The sequence below is a fragment of the Tachyglossus aculeatus genome, chromosome 6 (genome assembly GCF_015852505.1).
Source record: "Tachyglossus aculeatus isolate mTacAcu1 chromosome 6, mTacAcu1.pri, whole genome shotgun sequence".
Classification (NCBI taxonomy): Eukaryota; Metazoa; Chordata; class Mammalia; order Monotremata; family Tachyglossidae; genus Tachyglossus; species Tachyglossus aculeatus.
Genome location: NC_052071.1, coordinates 58,782,352 through 58,805,565, shown reverse-complemented (window position 1 = coordinate 58,805,565; position 23,214 = coordinate 58,782,352). Strand labels below are relative to the sequence as shown.

Here is a 23,214-nt window from a genome sequence, read left to right as displayed (position 1 = left end):
CCCTAGTGAAGTGTCCACTAGTGCTTACTTCGGTGCTGGATATATAGTAAGCACTCAATAAATACTAATAATTGCTTGGTTCCAGAGCTGCAGGCTGGGGATTTTCCATCTTGTCACCCCATCAGTCAAGTAGAGAACAGGCTGCCAGGCTGGGGGATGTTTCTGTTTCCCCACAATCATTTCCAACTCCCTCGTCACTCAAGTGACTTACCTCAGGATTCAGCTTCTCGACTTTCCTGATGGTCTTTTCGTAGATGACATTGTTTCCGGGGATGAAATTGGCCCCTCTGAGGAACATGTCCTGCAGAGACATCAAAGGTTGGGATCAGGGCGGGAGAGGGCTTCCCAGCAGCCAAAGTTCAGTGCCAACACGCTCGCTAGTTGATTGTAAGCCCCTCAAGGGCAGGGGCTCTGCCTTTGTCTTCCTCTACGTCTTCCTAACGTTTCATATTGGCATTCATTCAATCGTATTTGTCGAGCACTTACTGTGTGCAGAGCACTGTACTAACCACTTGGAAAGTACATTTCGGCAACATTCATTCATTCATATTTATTGAGCGCTTACTGTGTGCAGAGCACTGTACTAAGCGCTTGGAAAGTACATTTCGGCAACATTCGTTCATTGATTCAATCGTATTTATTGAGCGCTTACTGTGTGCAGAGCACTGTACTAAGCGCTTGGGAAGTCCAAGTTGGCAACATAGAGAGACGGTCCCTACCCAACAGTGGGCTCACAGTCTAGAAGGGGGAGACAGAGAACAGAACGAAACATATTAACAAAATAAAATAAATAGAATAAATGTGTACAAATAAAATAGAGTAAGAAATACGTACAAACATATATACATATATACAGGCAACAGATAGAGACAATCCCTACCCAACAATGGGCTCACAGTCTAGAAGGGGGCTGTATCCCTTCCACTCCATTGCTGAAGTGTGGTTTTCCTCCCGCTCCCCTCACCTGGAATTATTCCGCTTGTCTCCCCTGACTGATAATTGTGATATTTGTTAGGTGCTTACTACGTGCCAGGCACTGTACTAAGTGGTGTCATCCTCGACTCTGCTCTCTCGTTCACCCCTCACATCCAATCCGTCACCAAAACCTGCCAGTCTCACCTCCATAACATCGCCAAGATCCGCCCTTTCCTCTCCTTGCTGGTTCAGTCTCTCATCCTATCCTGACTGGATGACTGCATCAGCCTCCTCTCCGATCTCCCATCCTCCTGCCTCTCACCACTTCAATCCATAATTCACACCGCTGCCCAGGTCGTCTTTGTGCAGAAACGCTCTGGGCATGTTACTCCCCTCCTCAAAAATCTCCAGTGGCTACCAGTCAACCTACGCATCAGGCAAAAACTCCTCACCCTTGGCTTCAAGGCTGTCCATCCGCTCGCCCCCTCCTACCTCACCTCCCTTCTGTCCTTCTCCAGCCCAGCCCGCACCCTCCGCTCCTCTGCCGCCGCTCACCTCCTCCCTGGGCCTCGTTCTCGCCTGTCCCGCCATCGACCCCCAGCCCACGTCCTCCCCCTGGCCTAGAATGACTGTGAGTCCACTGTTGGGTAGGGACCATCTCTATATGTTGCCAACTTGTACTTCCCAAGCGCTTAGTACAGTGCTCTGCACACAGTAAGCGCTCAATACGATTGAATGAACGAATGAATGCCCTTCCCTCCGCACATCCGCCACGTTAGCTCTCGTCCTCCCTTCAAAGCCCTCCTGAGAGCTCACCTCCTCCAGAAGGCCTTCCCACACTGAGCCCCCACTTCCCTCTCCCCCTTCCCATCCCCCCACCGTACCTCCTTCCCCTCCCCACAGCACCTGTATATATGTTTGTACAGATTTCTATTTTAGTTGTACATATTTACTATTCTATTAATTTTGTTAATGCTGTGCATCTAGCTTTACTTCTATTTATTCTGACGACTTGACACCTGTCCACATGTTTTGTTTTGTCGCCTGCCTCCCCCTTCTAGACTGTGAGCCCGTTTTAGGTAGGGACTGTCTCTATACGTTGCCAACTTGTACTTCCCAAGCGCTTAGTACACTGCTCTGCACACAGTAAGTGCTCAATAAATACGACTGAATGAATGAATGAATTCAAGCCAATCATTTGGACCCAATCCATGTCCCACATGGGGCTCGCAGGCTTCATCCTCATTTTACAGAAGGAGGGACTGAGGCCCCGAGAAGTGACTTGCCTAATCTTAGAACAATGCTTGGCACGTAGTAAGCGCTTAAAAAATACCATAATTATTAAATCAATCATCAATTGTATTTATTGAATGCTTACTGTGTGCAGGGCACTGTACTAAGCGCTTGGGAAGTACAAGTTGGCAACATACGGAGATAGTCCCTACCCAACAGTGGGCTCACAGTCTAAAAATCACACCCAAATCACTGGGTGCCCCAAGAAGGACCAAGTTTGGCCGTGATGGAAGGGGGAACCACCCCGGCCGAGACCACCTGATGTCCTCTGGTCACCCACGCCTAGGACACGCTTCTGGTGTGGGCTTTCTCCCCGACCTGGGAAACTTGTGGGGGACCCGCCCTCCAAACCAACAGGTGTTTTCTCCCCTGCAGATTAATTTAATGAATTTAATTACTGGCTTCAGAAAGCTAGGGAGGAGCTGGCCCGGTTCCCAGTGGTGGCCCAGAAGGCCGAGCGGATTAGCCGCAGGCCCGGGCCCAATCCAGGGACACAGCCGGGGCGTCCCGTCGGTGGTGGAGAAGCAGTGTGGCTCAGTGGAAAGAGCCCAGGCTTTGGAGTCATTCATTCATTCATTCATTCAATCGTATTTATTTATTCATTCAATCATACTTATTGAGCGCTTACTGTGTGCAGAGCACTGGACTAAGCACTTGGAAAGTACAAGCTGGCAACATAAAGAGACGGTCCCTACCCAACAGCGGGCTCACAGTCTAGAAGGGGGAGACAGACAACAAAACAAAACAAGTAGACAGGTGTCAATACCATCAGAATAAATAGAACAGTTTCAAAAGGCTGAAGAATAATAACTATAATAATAATATTATTTTATCAATATTAGTATTATGGTATTTGTGAAGGGCTTACTACAAGCCAAGCACTGCACTAAGCAGTGGGATAGGTTCAAAATAATCAGGTTTGAGCGCTTACTGTGTGCAGAGCGCTGTACTAAGCGCTTGGGAAGTACAAGTTCATGTGTTCATAGCACAGCTCTGCCACCTGTCAGCTGTGTGACTTTGGGCAAGTCACTTCTCTAGACCTCAGTTCCCTCATCTCTAAAATGGGGATTAAAACTGTGAGCCCCCTGTGGGACAACCTGATCACCTTGTAGCCTCCCCAGTGCTTTGCACATAGTAAGCGCTTAACAAATATCGTCATTATTATTATTACTACTCACGAGGGGGACCGTGGGGGGTGGGGAGGGGGAGCACGGAGATGGTCCAGGTGTGAAAACAGAAAGAAATAGAGGGGACCAGGGAGGTGGGAAGAGCAGCAGCACATGAAGAAAGGAATACTAATAATAATGATGGCATTTATTAAGCACTTACTATGGGCAAAGCACTGTTCTAAGCGCTGGGGAGGTTACAGGGTGATCAGGTTGTCCCACTAGGGGCTCACATAATAATAATAATGGCATTTATTAAGCACTTACTATGTGCAAAGCACTGTTCTAAGCGCTGGGGAGGTTACAAGGTGATCAGGTTGCTCCACTAGGGGCTCACATAATAATAATGGCATTTATTAAGCGCTTACTATGTGCAAAGCACTGTTCTAAGCGCTGGGGAGGTTACAAGGTCATCAGGTTGTCCCAGTTTGGGTTCACATAATAATAATGGCATTTATTAAGTGCTTACTATGTGCGAAGCACTGTTCTAAGCGTTGGGGAGGTTACAAGGTGATGGGGTTGTCCCACTCGGGGCTCACATAATAATAATAATGGCATTTATTAAGCACTTACTATGTGCAAAGCACTGTTCTAAGCGCTGGGGAGGTTACAAGGTGATCAGGTTGCTCCACTAGGGGCTCACATAATAATAATGGCATTTATTAAGCACTTACTATGTGCAAAGCACTGTTCTAAGCGCTGGGGAGGTTACATGGTGATCAGGTTGTCCCAGTTGGGGCTCACATAATAATAATGGCGTTTATTAAGCGTTTACTATGTGCAAAGCACTGTTCTAAGCGCTGGGGAGGTTACAAGATGATCCGGTTGTCCCACTTGGGGCTCACAGTCTTCATCCCCATTTTACAGATGAGGGAACTGAGGCACAGAGAAATTAAGTGACTTGCCCAAAGTCAGACAGCTGACAATTGGCAGAGTCGGGGTGTGAACCCATGACCTCTGACTCCAAAGCCCGGGCTCTATCCACTGAGCCATGCTGCTTCAGAAGCGGTATCATTGGAAAGAGCATAGTGTTGGGAGGCAGAGGCCCTTGGTTCTAATCCTGCCTCAGCCGATTGCTTGCTGTGTGATCTTGGTGAAGGGACTTAACTTCTCTGTGCCTCAGTTTCCTCAACTGTAAAATGGAGATCAATACCTGTTATCCCTCTTTGACTGTAAGCGCTTTGTGGGACAGGGACTGTGTCCCATCTAATTCACTCGTGCCTGCTCCAGCGCTTAGAACAGTGTTTGACACAGAGTAAGCGCTTATCAAATACCACGTCTATTAAAAAAGGGAAAACTGCATTTTTAATGGACCAAGCCAAAAGTATGTATTGAATGTGTACTGTATGTAGGGGACTGCACTGGATGTCTTTGGTGAGTAGAGCACTGTACTGAGCACTTGCTCTGGACAGACTACTTGATAGCAACTTTGTCTGTGAAATGCTATACTAGGTGCCCCTGTGAATGGAAGCGCTTCACTGGACACGTGCAGAGTGCTGTATTGAGTGCCTACTGTGTGCAGTGCACTGAGAAGCAGCGGGGCTCAGTGGAAAGAGCCCGGGCTTTGGAGCCAGAGGTCCTGGGTTCAAATCCCAGCTCTGCCAATTATCAGCTGTGTGACTTTGGGGAAGTCACTTCACTTCTCTGGGCCTCAGTTCCCTCATCTGTAAAACGGGGATGAAGACTGTGAGCCCCTCGAGGGACAACCTGGTTACCTTGTATCTACCCCAGCGCTTAGGACAGTGCTTTGCACATAGTAAGCGCTTAAGAAATACCAACATTATTATTATTAATAAATGCCATCCTTATTATTATTATTATTACTGGGAGTCTACTGTGTGCAGAGCACTGAACAACAGAGATGGAAGGAAAGTCATGAATCAAAGACAGACATCAATACAAATAAATAAGTTACAGATCTGTACATAAGTGGTGTGGGGCTGGGAGGGGGGAAGAACATTCATTCATTCAATCGTATTTATTGAGCGCTTACTGCGTGCAGAGCACTGTACTAAGCGCTTGGGAAGTCCAAGTTGGCAACATCTAGAGATGGTCCCTACCCAACGGTGGGCTCACAGTCTAGAAGAACAAAGGGGGAAAGTCAGGGAGACGCAGAAGGGAGTGGGAGAAGAGGAAAATCGGGGAAGGCTTCTTGGAGGAAGTGTGCCCTCAGTAAGACTTTGAAGTGGGGGAGATATAGATGTAGATATGTATATATGTTTGTACATATTTATTACTCTATTTATTTATTTTACTTGTACATATCTATTCTATTTATTTTACTTTGTTAGTATGTTTGGTTTTGTTCTGTCTCCCCCTTTTAGACTATGAGCCCACTGTTGGGTAGGGACCGTCTCTAGATGTTGCCAACTTGTACTTCCCAAGCGCTTAGTACAGTGCTCTGCACACAGTAAGTGCTCAATAAATACGATTGATTGATTGAGAGTAATTGTCTGTTGGAGAGGAGGAAGGAGGGGATGCCAGACCAGGGGTAGGATGTGGGCCATGAAGTGTACCGGCTGGGCTGTAAGAGGAATCAATCAATCGTATTTATTGAGCGCTTACTGTGTGCAGAGCACTGTACTAAGCGCTTGGGAAGTACAAGTTGGCAACATACAGAGACAGTCCCTACCCAACAGTGGGCTCACAGTCTAAAAGGGGGAGACAGAGAACAAAACCAAACATACTAACAAAATAAAATAAATAGAATAGATATGTACAAGTAAAATAAATAAATAAAGTAATAAATCTGTACAGACATATATACATATATACAGGGATGGGGATGAGGAATGTACTGCGTTTTCCAACTGAGTTTTCCAGGCTGCTCCTTGGAGTCAACCGGAGGGATCGCCTGAACGATTCCAAAGCCGAGATCATCCCCCTTTCCCGAAGAGTGGGAGTTGGGAGATTTTCAGACCCTGCTGTTCCCCGGGGATTTAGACTGTGAGCCCACTGTTGGGTAGGGACCGTCTCTAGATGTTGCCAACTTGTACTTCCCAAGCGCTTAGTACAGTGCTCTGCACACAGTAAGCGCTCAATAAATGATTGATTGATTGATTGATTCCCCGAGAAGGGGACTCTGGGGGGCTGCCCTGTGGGGGGGTGTCTCTCCCTCTAGACTGTAACCTCACTGTGGACAGGGAACCTGTCTATTGTTATCTTGTAATAATAATAATAATAATGGCATTTATTAAGCGCTTACTATGTGCAACTCACTGTTTCTGGGGGGCCGCCCTGTGGGGGGGTGTCTCTCTCTCCCTCTAGACTGTAAGCTCACTGTGGGCAGGGAACCTGTCTATTGTTATCTTGTAATAATAATAATAATAATAATAATAATAATAATAATAATAATGGCATTTATTAAGTGCTTACTATGTGCAACTCACTGTTTCTGGGGGGCCACCCTGTGGGGGGGTGTCTCTCTCTTCCTCTAGACTGTAAGCTCACTGTGGGCAGGGAACCTCTCTATTATCTTGTAATAATAATAATAATAATAAGGCATGTATTAAGCGCTTACTATGTGCAACTCACTGTTTCTGGGGGGCCGCCCTGTGGGGGGATGTCTCTCCCTTGAGACTGTCAGATCACCGTGGGTAGGGAACCTGTCTATTTATTGTTATCTTATAATTATAATAATAATAATAATGGCATTTATAAGCGCTTGCTATGTGCAACTCACTGTTCTAAGCGCTGGGAAGGTTACAAGGTGATCAGGTTGTACCACGGGAGGCTCACAGTCTTAATCCCCATTTTACAGATGAGGTAACTGAGGCCCAGAGAATAATAATAATGATATTTATTAAGCCCTTACCATGTGTAAAGCACTGTTCTAAGCGCTGGAGTTAAGTGACTTGCCCAAAGTCACACAGCTGACAATTGGTGGAGCCGGGATTTGAACCCATGACCTCTGTCTCCAAAGCCCAGGCTCTTTCCACTGAGCCCTGCTGCTTCTCTACTCTCCCAAGCACTCAGTACAGAGCTCTGCACCCAGTAAGGACTCAGTGAATAATGCTTTGCACATAGTAAGCGCTTAATAGACTGTGAGCCCACTGTTGGGTAGGGACCGTCTCTATATGTTGCCAACAGTGAGCGCTCAATAAATATGATTGAATGAATGAAGCACTCAATAAATACGACTGACTGAATGAATGAATAGCTGTGATTCTCTTTATCCTGATGGTTTTGTTGTCGGTCTCCCCCTTCTAGACAGGGAGCCATTCTATTTATTTTATTTGTACTTATTCTATTCTATTTTATTTTGTTAATATGTTTTGTTTCGTTGTCTGTCTCCCCCTTCTAGACTGCGAGCCCACTGTTGGGTAGGGACCGTCTCTAGATGTTGCCAACTTGGACTTCCCAAGCGCTTCGTACAGTGCTCTGCACACAGTAAGCGCCCAGTAAATACGATTGAATGAATGAATGAATGAACTTGTACTTCCCAAGCGCTTAGTACAGTGCTCTGCACACAGTAAGCGCTCAATAAATATGATTGAAAGTATGAGTGAATGAATAAATGCCATTATTATTACTGTAAGATTGAATAAATGAAAGAAGGATGGGGATCCCGGCTCCCTCCCGGGCACTGAATTTAATTTAATTTAATTACATTTAATTTAAAGTTACATTTAATTTACATTTAATTACATGTACAGCACCTGTATATATGTCTATATGTTTGTACGTATTTATTACTCTATTTATTTTACTTGTACATATTTATTCTATTTATTTTATTCTGTTAATATGTTTTGTTTTGTTGTTTGTCTCCCCCTTCTAGACTGTGAGCCCACTGCTGGGTAGGGACCGTCTCTATATGTTGCCAACTTGTACTTCCCAAGCGCTTAGTCCAGTGCTCTGCACACAGTGAGTGCTCAATAAATACAATTGCATGAAGGAATGAATTTAATTTAATTTAAAGTTCCATTTAATTTACACTTAATTACATGTACAGCACCGGTATATATGTCTATATGTTTGTACGTATTTATTACCCTATTTATTTTACTTGTACATATTTATTCTATTTATTTTATTCTGTTAATATGTTTTGTCTTGTTGTCTGTCTCCCCCTTCTAGACAGTGAGCCCGCTTTTGGGTAGGGACCGTCTCTCTATGTTGCCAACTTGTACTTCCCAAGCGCTTAGTACAGTGCTCTGCACACAGTAAGCGCTCAATAACTACAATTGAATGAATTGAATGACTAGGGAAAGCAGCCCCAGTCCGAATCAACTGACTACCTTCCCTGGGCCTCCACTTCCCTATCTGTAAAATGGGGATAATGAGCCCGGCCTCGCCCTACCCTTAGGGGAGTTGGGAGCACAATTGGCTGGCTTGATGTGAAAGTGTTTTGGCCCAGCAGGAGCCCTGTAAATTAGAGGAACTATCATTAGCACCTCAATGATTAGGGTAGTAAAAATTCGGGAATGAACCTCTGAAAAGAATCCTTCCTTTCACTAGGGTGGCAGTCAACAATGGACAGAGAAACCGAATTAAACACTGAGGTGTGTGTTTGTGCTCCAAAGGGCTACTGTGGGAATTGAGGCTTTGGCCTCGCTTCCTGCCCACTTCTGGAATCAATCAATCGTATTTATTGAGCGCTTACGGTGTGCAGAGCACTGTACTAAGCGCTTGGGAAGTCCAAGGTGGCCACATCTAGAGACGGTCCCTACCCAACAGTGGGCTCACAGTCTAAAAACAGGGAGGGGAATCAATCAATCAATCGTATTTATTGAGTGCTTACTGTGTGCAGAGCACTGTACTAAGCGCTTGGGAAGTCCAAGTTGGCCACATATAGAGACGGTCCCTACCCAACAGTGGGCTCACAGTCTAAAAACAGGGAGGGGAATCAATCAATCGTATTTATTGAGCGCTTACTGTGTGCAGAGCACTGTACTAAGCGCTTGGGAAGTCCAAGTTGGCCACATATAGAGACGGTCCCTACCCAACAGTGGGCTCACAGTCTAAAAACAGGGAGGGGAATCAATCAATCAATCAATCGTATTTATTGAGCGCTTACTGTGTGCAGAGCACTGTACTAAGCGCTTGGGAACTGTCTCTATCTGTTGCCAACTTGGACTTCCCAAGCGCTTAGTACAGTGCTCTGCACACAGTAAGTGCTCAATAAATACGATTGATTGATTCATATTTATTACTCTACTTGTACATATCTATTCTATTTATTTTGTTAATATGTTTGGTTTTGTTGTCTGTTTCCCCCTTCTAGACTGTGAGTCCGTTGTTGGGTAGGGACCGTCTCTGTATGTTGCCAACTTGGACTTCCCAAGCGCTTAGTACAGTGCTCTGCACACAGTACGCGCTCAATAAATACGATTGATTGATTGATTGATTACAAGTTGGCAACATATAGAGACAGTCCCTACCCAACAGTGGGCTCACAGTCTAAAAGAGGGGAAGACAGGGGAACGTGCACAGGACTCCACCCACAGTAGTAATGATAATCATAATAATAATGATGGCATTTGTAAAGCGCTTACTATGTGCAAAGCACTGTTCTAAGCGCTGGGGAGGATACAAGGTGATCAGGTTGTCCCACGTGGGGCTCACAGTCTTAATCCCCATTGTACAGGTGAGGGAACTGAGGCACAGAAAAGTGAAATGACTTGCCCAAGGTCACACAACTAACAAGTGGTGGAGGTGGGATTTGAACCCACGACCACTGACTCCCAAGCTTGGGCTCTCTCCCCTGAGCCACGGTCTTAGTGCTAAGAACTTCTAGACTGTGAGCCCATTGTTGGGTAGGGACTGTCTCTGTATGTTGCCAGCTTGGACTTCCCAAGCGCTTAGTGCAGTGCTCTGCACACAGTAAGTGCTCAATAAATACGATTGATTGAATGAATGAATGAACAGTGCCTGGCACACAGTAAGCGCTTAATAAATGCTATGGAATAATAATAATCATTCATTCATTCATTCAATCGTATTTGTTGGGTAGGGACTGTCTCTATGTGTTGCCGACTTGTACTTCCCAAGCGCTTAGTACAGTGCTCTGCACACAGTAAGCGCTCAGTAAATACGATTGATTGATTGATTGAGCGCTTACTGTGTACAGAGCACTGTACTAAGCGCTTGGGAAGTACAAGTTGGCAACATATATTTATAATAATAATAATAATAATAATCAGTTCCATCATCTGTAAATGGGGATGAGGACTGTGAGCCCCCCGGGGGACAACCTGATCTCCTTGTAATCTCCCCAGCGCTTAGAACAGTGCTTTGCACACAGTAAGCGCTTAACAAATCCCATCATTATTATTATTATTATAATCGTGGTATTCATTAAGCGCCTACTCCGTGTCGAACCCTGTTCTAAGCCCAGGGGAAGATACAAGATAATCAGGTCTGACACAGTCCCTGGTTCCGCCCAGGGCTCACAATCCGAGTATGAAGGAGAACAGGTATTGAATTCCAGTTTTACGGATGAGGTAACTGAGGGACAGAGAAGCTAGGTGACTTGCCTATGTATATATATATATATATATATATATATATATATATATATACACACACACACACACACACACATACATATACATACATATATACACACATACACATATATATACATATATACACACATATACACATATGCATATATACACACATACATATATACACACATATACATATATATACATATATACACACATATACATATATATACATATATACACATATACATATATATACATATATATACATACATATGCACATAGACATATATACATATATACACATATATATACATATATACACGTATATATACATATATATGCACATATATACACATATATATACACATATATGTATATATGTATGTTTGTACATATTTATTACTGTATTTATTTTACTTACTTGTACATATCTATTCTATTTATTTTATTTTGTTAATATGTTTGGTTTTGTTCTCCGTCTCCCCCTTCTAGACTGTGAGCCCACTGTTGGGCAGGGACTGTCTCTATACGTTGCGCTCAATAAATACGATTGATGATGATGTTGCCAACTTGGACTTCCCAAGCGCTTAGTACAGTGCTCTGCACACAGTAAGCGCTCAATAAATACAATTGATGATGATGAAGCAAGTGATGGAGCCGGTTTAGAACCTAGGTCTTCTGACTCGTAGGCCCGTGCTCTTTCCGCTAGGCCACACTGCTCCTTGGAAACGGCCAGCCCTGGCCACTTTAATAATAATAATAATAATAATAATGGTATTTGTTAAGTGCTTACTATGTGCCAAGCACTGTTCTAAGCGCTGGGGGAGACAAGGTGATCAGGTTGTCCCACGTGGAGCTCCCAGTCTTCATCCCCATTTTCTAGATGAGGTAACTCAGGCACAGAGAAGTTAAGTGGCTTGCCCAAGGTCACACAGCTGACAAGTGGCGGAGTCAGGATTTGAACCCATGACCCCTGACTCCCAAGCTCTTTCCACTGAGCCATGCAGCTTCTCTACACAGCGAGCAGGCCATAATAGTGCAGATTGAAGAAAACTCAGCAAATTTTGGGTTTTCCCAGCTTGGCCCCAGTCAAAGGCACCAAAGTGGCCATGGAGTTGGCTGTCAGGGTGATAGTCAATTCGCTGGTTGTGCCATAATAATAACAGCAATAATAATAATTGTGGTATTTGTTAAGAGCTTGCTACATGCCAGGCACTGTACTAAGCGCTGGGGTAGATACAGGCAAATCGGGTTAGACACAGTCCCTGTCGCACGTGGAGCTCAGAGTCTCAATCCCCATTTTACGGATGAGATAACTGAGGCCCAGAGAAGCAGCGTGGCTCAGTGGAAAGAGCCCGGGCTTTGGAGTCAGAGGTCATGGCTTCAAATCCCAGCTTCGCCAATTGTCAGCTTTGTGACTTTGGGCAAGTCAATTTATCTGGGCCTCAGTCATCTAATCTGTAAAATGGGGATTAAGACTGTGAGCCCCCCGTGGGACAACTTGATCACCTTGTAACCTCCCCAGCGCTTAGAACAGTGCTTTGCACATAGTAAGCGCTTAATAAATACCAACATTATTATTATTATTATTAAAGTGACTTGTCCAAAGTCACACAGCATGGCTCAGTGGAAAGAGACCGGGCTTTGGAGTCAGAGGTCATGGGTTCAAATCCCAGATCCACCAATTGTTAGCTGTGTGACTTTGGGCAAGTCACTTCACTTCTCTGGGCCTCAGTTACCTCATCTGGAAAATGGGGATTGAGACTGTGAGCCCCCCGTGGGACAGCCCGACCACACTGTAACCTCTGCAGTGCTTAGAACAGTGCTTTGCACATAGTAAGCGCTTAATAAATGCCATTATTATTAATATTATTATTATTAAAAGAGGACTTAATCTGGGGAAGGCCTCTTGGAGGAGATGTGACCTTAATGAGGCTTTGAAGGTGGGGAGAGTGGTGGTCTGTTTTACGTATACGTGTGTGTGTGTGTGTGTGTATATATATATATATATGTTTATGGCATTTGCTAAGTGCTATGTGCTAGACACTGCATTAAGTGTTGGGGTAGATACAAACTAATCAAACACAGTCCATGTCCCACAGTCTTAATCCCCATTTTCCAGATGAGGTGACTGAGACCCAGAGAAGTTCATTCATTCATTCAATCATATTTACTGAGCGATTGCTGTGTGCCGAGCACTGTACTAAGCACTTGGAAAGTACACTACAGCAACAAATAGAGACAATCGAGGCACACAACGGGCTCACAGTCTAGAAGTGACTCACCCAAGGTCACACCGCAGACAAGTGGCAGAGCCAGGATTAAAATCCAGGTCCTTCTAACTCCCAGTCCGGGCTCTATCCGCTAAGCTATGCCGCTTCCCATAGAGAAGCAGCGTGGCTTAGTGGGAAGAGCCCGGGCTTGGGAGTCGGAGGTTCTGGGTTCGAATCCCAGCTCCACCACTTAGCTCTGTGAGCTTGGGCAAGTCATTTTGCTTCTCTGTGCCTCAGTTACCTCATCTGTCAAATGGGGATGAAGATTGTGAGCCCCACCTGGAACAACCTGATAACCTTGTATCTCCCCAAGCGCTTAGAAAAGTGCTTGGCACATAGTAAGCGCTTAAATACCATCAAGATTATTATTATTATTATGATTATATGGAGGGGGAGGGAGCTGCAGGATGGGGGCAGAAACAGGCGGAACAGGGGTCAGTGGTGAGATAGAGGAGATGGAGGCACTGAGCTAAGTGACCTCAATAAACACCGCTGATCAACGGTGTATTCCCCACAACACTCTCCCGGCAGTTACCTCATTTTGCCTCAAAGCAGGAGAGACAGACAGCGCTCTCCCATTTTATGGATGGAGAAACTGTGGCTCAGAAAAGTGATAATAAAATAATAATTGTGGTATTTGTTAAGCACTTACTGCGTGCCGGGCACTGTATGAAGCACTGAGGTGCTCACTGTCTCAATCCTCATTTCCCAGATGAGGTAACTGAGGCCCAGAGAAGCACCTGTATATATGTTTGTACAGATTTATTACTCTATTGGGAAGAGCACGGGCTTTGGAGTCAGGGGTCATGAGTTCAAATCCCAGCTCCGCCAACTGTCAGCTGTGTGACTTTGGGCAAGTCACTTAACTTCTCTGGGCCTCAGTTACCTCATCTGCAAAAAATGGGGATTAAAACTGTGAGCCCCACGTGGGACAACCTGATCATCTTGTAACATCCCCAGCGCTTAGAACAATGCGTTGCACATAGTAAGCGCTTAACAAATACCATCATCATTATTATTATTATTCATTTTATTTGCACGTATTTACTATTCTATTTATTTTGTTACAGGTGTGCATTTAGCTTTAATTCTATTTGTTCTGACGACTTGATACCTGTCCGCATGTTTTCTTTCGTTGTCTGTCTCCCCCTTCTAGACTGTGAGCCCGCTGTTAGGTAGGGACTGTCTCTATATGTTACCAACTTGTACTTCCCAAGCACTTAGTACAGTGCTCTGCACACAGTAAGCGCTCGATAAATACGATTGAATGAAGTGACTTCCCCAAGGTCGCACCGCAGATGGGCCCACATGTTTTCTTTTGTTGTCTGTCTCCCCCTTCTAGACTGTGAGCCTGCTGTTAGGTAGGGAACATCTCGATATGTTACCAACTTGTACTTCCCAAGTGCTTAGTACAGTGCTCTGCACACAGTAAGCGCTCAATAAATATGATTGAATGAAGTGAATTCCCCAAGGTCGCACCGCAGACGGGCGGCAGAGCCGGGATTAGGCCCCATGACCTTCTGCTTCCCAGGCCCGGGCTCTATCCACTTCTCCGGTCCACCCACCCATCCACCGTCCGAGCCCGTCTCACCTGGTCCGGGTTCTGCACGACGTATCTCCTGATGGTGGTCTGGGGGTAGTTGGTCACCCTCACCGAGGGGGAGTGGAGCTCCTGAGGAGAGAGGGAAACTGAGGCTCAAGGGCGACTGCGATAGGCAAGGTATGAAGGCCCTGGGGGATCGGGGGCCGTGGAAGAGGGCTTTGGAGAGACTTGGGCCTGGTTTCTCCTGGTCCAACTGTACTCTCTTGAATCACAATAATTGTGGTAATCGTTAAACACAGACTGTGTTCATTCATTTCATTCATTCAAACGTATTTATTGATGATAATGACATTTGTTTTTGCATTTGGAGGCCTTCCCAGACTGAGCCCCTTCCTTCCTCTCCCCCTCGTCCCCCTCTCCATCCCCCCCATCTTACCTCCTTCCCTTCCCCACAGCACCTGTATATACGTATATATGTTTGTACATATTTATTACTCTATTTATTTTACTTGTACATACCTATTCTATTTATTTTATTTTGTTAGTATGTTTGGTTTTGTTCTGTCGCCCCCTTTTAGACTGTGAGCCCACTGTTGGGTAGGGACTGTCTCTATATGTTGCCAATTTGTACTTCCCAAGCGCTTAGTACAGTGCTCTGCACACAGTAAGCGCTCAATAAATACGATTTATGATGATGATGGTTTCTCCTAGTCCAACCTTACTCTCTTGAATAACAATAATTGTGGTAATCGTTAAACACAGACTGTGTTCATTCATTCAAATGTATTTATTAATGATAATGGTATTTGTTTAGTGCTTACTATGTGGAAGGCACTTTTCTAAGTGCTGGGGGGGTTACAAAGTGCCCAGGTTGTCCCACGGTGGGGGCTCACAGTCTTAATCCTCACTTTACAGATGAGGTCACTGAGGCACAGAGAAGTGAAGTGACTTGCCCAAAGTCACACAGGTGACAAGTGGCGGAGCCGGGATTAGAATAATAATAATAATGATGGTATTTGTTAAGCACTTACTATGTGCAAAGCGCTGTTCTAAGCGCTGGGGAGGTTACAAGGTGATCAGGTTGTCCCATGGGGGGCTCTCAGTTTTAATCCCCATTTTACAGATGAGGTCACTGAGGTTCGGAGAAGTGAAGTGACTTGCCCAAGGTCACACAGCAGACATGTGGCGGAGCTGGGATTCGAACCCATGACCTCTGACTCCCAAGTCCGGGCTCTTTCCACTGAGCCACGCTGCCTCTCGATAAAACACCGTTCTAAGTGCTGGGGGGATACAAGGTGATAAGATGCCCCCATTCTAGATTGTGAGCCCACTATTGGGTAGGGCCAGTCTCTATATGTTGCCAACTTGTACTTCCCAAGCGCTTAGTACAGTGCTCTGCACACAGTAAGCGCTCAATACGATTGAATAAATGAATGAAAAAGGTTGTCCCACGTGGGGCTCACAGTCTTATCTATCCCAGTGCTTATGTATCTCTCCCAACACTTAATATAGTGTCTGCCACAAAGTAAGAACTTTACAAACACCATTATTCTCTCCCAACACTTAATATAGTGTCTGCCACAAAGTAAGAACTTTACAAATGCCATTATATATATATCATCATCAATCGTATTTATTGAGCACTTACTATGTGCAGAGCACTGTACTAAGCGCTTGGGAAGTACAAATTGGCAACATCTAGAGACAGCCCCTACCCAATATTGGGCTCACAGTCTAAAAGGGGGAGACAGAGAACAAAACCAAACATACTAACAAAATAAAATAAATAGAATAGATATGTACAAGTAAAATAAATAAATAAATAGAGTAATAAATATGTACAAACATACATACATATATACAGGTATAGATTATATTATATATATATATATATATATATATATAAAACTCGTGGGGCAGGGACTGTATCCAACCTGATTATCTCATCTCTACCCCAGTGCTTAGTGCAGTGCCAGGCACATAGTAAGCGCTTAGCAAATACAATTTAAAAAAGGGCTCCTGGGGGTTCAGCGGATAGGACGTGTTCGTCTGCCCACCGAGGCTCTGCCACTGTCCAGGGTCTCACTCCGGGCCTCCAAGTGTCATGAAGCTTCCCTTCAAGGCCCTGCTGAGAGCTCACCTCCTCCAGGAGGCCTTCCCAGACTGAGCCCCTTCCTTCCTCTCCCCCTCGTCCCCTTCTCCATCCCCCCATCTTACCTCCTTCCCTTCCCCACAGCACCTGTATATATGTATATGTTTGTACATATTTATTACTCTAATTATTTATTCTACTTGTACATATCTATTCTATTTATTTTATTTTGTTAGTATGTTTGGTTTTGTTCTCTGTCTCCCCCTTTTAGACTGTGAGCCCACTGTTGGGTAGGGACTGTCTCTATATGTTGCCAATTTGTACTTCCCAAGTGCTTAGTACAGTGCTCTGCACATAGTAAGCGCTCAGTAAATACGATTGATGATGATGAAAGTCCAGGGAGTCCCCGTGGCCCTCCTCCTGCCGGACTTGTTGGACTCTGAACTTTGTGTCTTCGGCTGGTTTGGATTTATGCAATAATGCCTTCCCTCTCATGGCAGTGGCCAAACCCCTCCCCGCCGGGCTCCAACCGCCACCTTCAACCCACAAGGCCACCAGATCTCCCCCTTCTCGACTGTGAGCCCACTGTTGGGTAGGTACCATCTCTATATGTTGCCAACTTGTACTTCCCAAGCGCTTAGTACAGTGCTCTGCACACAGTAAGTGCTCAATAAATACAACTGATTGATTGATTGATCTCCAGCTGCTCTCCATAGCCCACCTACCCATCCTCCCTCACCCCCCAAGCAGCTCTTGCTTGGGAGGGGAAGGGGGGTTTCGGGAACATGTGGCAAGCACTTGGAATCCATTACCTGTCATTAGGAACTTCAGCTGTTCTGCTGCGAAACAAACCTTTTGGTAGCCTTGCCAATTAGCCACAGCCCAGAAAAATACTGGGCTGGGCCGGCCGTTAATGGGTCAGTTGGTAGTGATAACAGTAATAGTAGTAATCAATCAATCAATCGTATTTATTGAGCACTTACTGTGTGCAGAGCACTGTACTAAGCACTTGGGAAGTACAAGTTGGCAACATCTAGAGACAGTCCCTACCCAACAGTGGGTTCACAATCTAAAAGGGGGAGACAGAACAAAACCAAACATACTAACAAAATAAAATAAATAGATATATACAAGTGAAATAAATAAATAAATAAATTTGTAATGATAACAATAACAATAATGATGCTTGTTAAGCTCTTACTAGGTTCCTAGGCACTGTTCTCCAGTGCTTAGAACAGTGCTTTGCACATAGTAAGCGCTTAACAAATGACATTATTATTATTATTATTCTAAGAGCTGAGGTAGATACAAGCTAATCAGGTTGGACACAGCCCCTGTCCCACATAAGGCTCACAGTCTTCATCCCCATTTTACAGATGAGGGAACTGAGACCCAGAGAAGTGAAGTGACTTGGCCCAAGTCACACAGCAGAGAAATCAATCAATCAATCAATCGTATTTATTGAGCGCTTACTGTGTGCAGAGCACTGTACTAAGCGCTTGGGAAGTACAAGTTGGCAACATATAGAGACAGTCCCTACCCAACAGTGGGCTCACAGTCTAAAAGACTTACTATGTGCAAAGCACTGTTATAATAATGATAATAATAATAATGGTGACATTTGTTCCACACTTACTACGTTCCAAACCCTGTGGGAGATACAAGAGAGTGAAGTCGGACCCAGGCTCTCCCCAGACTAGCAGGGAGGCTTTTGGGAAGGTATTGTGGCTTAACAATTGTGGGAAGCAGCGTGGCTCAGTGGAAAGAGCACGGGCTTTGGAGTCAGAAGTCATGGGTTCGAATCCCGACTCCGCCACATGTCTGCTGTATGATCTTGGGCAAGTCACTTAACTTCTCTGGCCTCAGTTACCTCATCTGTAAAATGGGGATTAAGACTGTGAGCCCCACGTGGGACAACCTGATTACCCTGTATCCTCCCCAGTGCTTAGAACAGTGCTTTGCACATAGTAAGTGCTTAACAAATGCCAATTATTATTATTATTATTAACAAAAAAACCCTGGGAATGGAGAGGCTTTTGTGTTCCCTTTGTCCAATCATCATCATCAATTGTATCTATTAAGCGCTAACTGTGTGCAGAGCACTGTACTAAGCGCTTGAGAAGTACAAGTTGGCAACATATGGAGACGGCCCCTACCCAACAGTGGACTTTCCAGTCAAGGGCCAGAAGAGCGGAAAACACGGGTCAGAGCTTCTCTTACCTGCTCAGTGTTGTGTGTAATGTGAAGATTGGCTGGGGTGCAGGTGGCCACTTGCATCGTTGGAGACTGTACTTCCTGTGGGAGACACAAAAAACCACGTCAACAACTATTTCTAGAAAGCAGCTGGGAGCTCCCTCAGAGCAGACTTGCCCATTAACTCTGGCCGCGGGCCCAGCTGCTGTGGGATGGGACCACTTATAACACCGGGATGCTATTATGTTTGTGGCATTCATTAAGCTCTCACCAAGCGAAGCAGCGTGGAATTAATTATAATAACAATGCCAATTAATAATAATAATAATAATGGCATTTATTAAGTGCTTACTATGTGCAAAGCACTGTTCTAAGCCCTGGGGAGGTTACAAGGTGATCAGGTTGTCCCACGGGGGGCTCACTGTTTTAATCCCCATTTTACAGATGAGGCCCAGAGAAGTTAAGTGATGGGACCACTTATAACACCGGGATGCTATTATGTTTGTGGCATTCATTAAGCTCTCACCAAGCGAAGCAGCGTGGAATTAATAATAATGCCAATTAATAATAATACTAATGGCATTTATTAAGTGCTTACTATGTGCAAAGCACTGTTCTAAGCGCTGGGGAGGTTACAAGGTGATCAGGTTGTCCCACGGGGGGCTCACTGTTTTAATCCCCATTTTACAGATGAGGCCCAGAGAAGTTAAGTGATGGGACCACTTATAACACCAGGATGCTATTATGATTGTGGCATTCATTAAGCTCTCACCAAGCGAAGCAGCGTGGAATTAATAATAATAATAATAATGCCAATTAATAATAATAATAATAATGGCATTTATTAAGTGCTTACTATGTGGAAAACACTGTTCTAAGCCGTGGGGAGGTTGCAAGGTGATCAGGTTGTCCCACGGGGGGCTCACTGTTTTAATCCCCATTTTACCGATGAGGCCCAGAGAAGTTAAGTGATGGGACCACTTATAACACCGGGATGCTATTATGTTTGTGGCATTCATTAAGCTCTCACCAAGCGAAGCAGCGTGGAATTAATAATAATAATACTGCCAATTAATAATAATAATAATGGCATTTATTAAGTGCTTACTATGTGCAAAGCACTGTTCTAAGCGCTGGGGATGTTACAAGGTGATCAGGTTGTCCCACGGGGGGCTCACTGTTTTAATCCCCATTTTACAGATGAGGCCCAGAGAAGTTAAGTGACTTGCCCAAAGTCACACAGTTGGCAGAGCCGGGATTTGAACCCCTGACCTCTGACTCCAAAGCCCGGGCTCTTTCCACTGAGCCACGCTGCTTCTTGTCAGCTCTGTGACTTTGGGCAAGTCACTTCACTTCTCTGGGCCTCAGTTGCCTCATCTGTAAAATGGGGATTAAGACTATGAGCTCCCCATGGGACAACCTGATCACCTTGTAACCTCGCCAGTGCTTAGAGCAGTGCTTTGCATTCTTTCAATTGTATTTATTGAGCGCTTACTGTGTGCAGAGCACTGTACTAAGCGCTTGGGAAGTCCAAGATGGCAACATATAGAGATGGTCTCTACCCAACAGCGGGCTCACAGTCCCGAAGGGGGAGACAGACAACAAAACAAAACATATTGCACATAGTAAGCGCTTAATAAATGCCATTACAATTATTATTAGAATAGTGCTTTGCACATAGTAAGTGCTTAATAAATGCCATCATTATTATTATTATTAGAACAGTGCTTTGCACATAGTAAGCGCTTAATAAATGCCATTATTATTATTATTATAAGAGCCGAGCACCATGCTAAATGCTGGGATAGATTCGATACAATCCGGTGGGACACAGGTCCTGTCCCACAGGTGGCTCACAATTTTAGGTGGAGGAGAGAAAGGGTGTTCAATCTGTGTTTTATAGTCGGCGCAGAGAAGTGAAGTGACTTGCCCAAGTTCTCACTGAAGGCATATGGTCGAGCGGGGATTAGAACCCGCCTCTCCTGACTGCCGGACACGTGCACTTTCCTCTAGACCCCACAGCTGCCCCGAAAGTGGGGAATTTTCCTAGAATAAAGGGGGTCGTGTTCCTGGAGAAATCCATGCAATGGGAAAAATCCCGTTTGTGAAACCAGCGATTCGAATGGCGTGAATGGGTTAGGATGTGGGTGGATTGAAGATGCCATAGAGAAGCAGCGTGGCTCAGTGGAAAGAGCCCGGGCTTTGGAGTCAGAGGTCGTGGGTTCGAATCCTGGCTCCACCACGTGTCTGCTGTGTGACCTTGGGCAAGTCACTTAACTTCTCGGAGCCTCAGTTACCTCATCTGTAAAATGGGGGTGATAACTGTGAGCCCCATGCGGGACAACCTGATTACCTTGTATCTCCCCCCCAGCGCTTAGAACAGTGCTTTGCACATAGTAAGCGCTTAATAAATGCCATTATTATTATGCCATCATGACTGACATCTTTCACCACAACTTCATTCATTCGTTCAATCCTATTTACTGAGTGCTTACTGTTGGTAGAGCACTGTACTAAGCACTTGGGAGAGTACAATGTAACAATAAACAGGCACATTCCCTGCCCACCTACGCTGTCCTGGAAGTCTACTATAATAATAATAATAATAATAATAATAATAATAATAATAATAAGTTGGCAACATATAGAGACGGTCCCTACCCAACAACGGGCTCACGGTCTAGAAGGGGGAGACAGACGACAAAATAAAACATGTGGACAGGTGTCAAGTCGTCAGAATAAACAGATATAAAGCTAGATGCACATCATTAACAAAATGAATAGAACAGTAAATATTCTAATAATATTTACCATAACTTTTATAGCAAATAATAATAATATAGTGTAGTAAACATACAATCAATAGAATAGTAAACATGCACAGGTAAAATAAATAGAGGAATAAATCTGTACAAACATATGCAGGGGCTTTGGGGAGGGGAAGGAGGTAGGGAGGGGGGGATCAATCAATCAATCAATCAATCGTATTTATTGAGCGCTTATTGTGTGCAGAGCACTGTACTAAGCGCTTGGGAAGTACAAGTTGGCAACATATAGAGACAGTCCCTACCCAACAGTGGGCTCACAGTCTAAAAGGGATGGGGAGGAGGCAAGGAAAAAGGGGGCTTAGTCTGGGAAGGCCTCCTCATGGGTAGGCAGCACGAGAAGCAGCAGGGGATTGTGGTTAGAGCAAGGCCCCGGGAGTCAGAAGGTCATGGGTTCTAATTCTGGCTCCGCCACTTGCCCGCTGTGTGACCTTGGGCAAGTTACTTTACTTCTCTGAGCCTCAGTAATCCCATCTGTAAAATGGGGATTGAGATTGTGAGTGGGACAGGGGCTGTGTCCAACCCGATTTGCTTGTATCTACCCCAGAGCTTAGTACAGTGCCTGGCACTCTGTAAGTGCTTAACAAATACCATCATTATTATTATTATTAGGCACGGTGTCTTTGGCTTCTGGTGTAGCTTCTCAGGCCTCCTGGATAATACCTCCCCCCGTAAGCACCCAGTTTAGTGTTTCTACACATAGCAAACATTCATTTCGGTGCTCTACCCCCAGTAGACACCTTCTATAGTGCTCTGCACACAGTAAGTGCTCAGTACAGTGGCTTGTCCACTGAATAATAATAATAATAGAATAATAATAATAATAATGGTATTTGTTAAGCGCTTACTATGTGCAAAACACTGCTCTAAGCGCTGGGGAGATACAAGGTGATCAAGTTGTCCCACGTGGGGCTCACAGTCTTAATCCCCATTTTACAGATGAGGGAACTGAGGCCCAGAGAAGTTAAGTGACTTGCCCAAAGTCACACAGCTTAATGATGTGCATATAGCTTTAATGATTTGTTGTGACGACTTGACACCTGGCTACATGTTTTGTTTTGTTGTCTGCCTCCCCCTTCTAGAGTGTGAGCCCAATGTTGGGTAAGGACCATCTCTATGTGTTGCCAACTTGTACTTCCCAAGCGCTTAGTACAGTGTTCTGCACACAGTAAGTGCTCAATAAATATGATTGAATGAATGAATGACCTGGCAGAGCCAGGATTTGAACCCGTGACCTCTGACTCCAAAGCCCGTGCTCTTTATTATTATTACTCTGAGGCCCAGAGAAGTTAAGTGAGTTGCCCAAAGTCACTGAGCTGACATTTGGCGGAGCCGGGACTTGAACCCATGACCTCTGACTCCAAAGCCTGGGCTCTTTCCACTGAGCCACGCTTGAGCGCTTACTGTGTTCAGAGCACTGTACTAAGCGCTGGGGAGAGGACAAAATAACAATATAATAG

The 23,214-nt window shown here is 44.9% G+C and overlaps 1 protein-coding gene across 1 annotated transcript in view; it reads right to left on the bottom strand.

Moving 5' to 3' along the window:
* The window catches only part of POF1B (POF1B actin binding protein), a 50,520-nt gene extending 31,502 nt beyond the window's left edge, over nt 1–19,018 (bottom strand). Inside the window, exons 1-3 of the mRNA XM_038748039.1 lie at nt 18,957–19,018; nt 14,693–14,773; nt 212–301 (exon numbers count right to left, since the gene is read on the bottom strand). Coding sequence (XP_038603967.1) covers nt 212–301; nt 14,693–14,773; nt 18,957–19,013 — 228 coding nt within the window. The 5' untranslated portion in view covers nt 19,014–19,018. The remainder of the gene's footprint in view (nt 1–211; nt 302–14,692; nt 14,774–18,956) is intronic.
* Between the last annotated feature and the right edge of the window lie 4,196 nt (nt 19,019–23,214).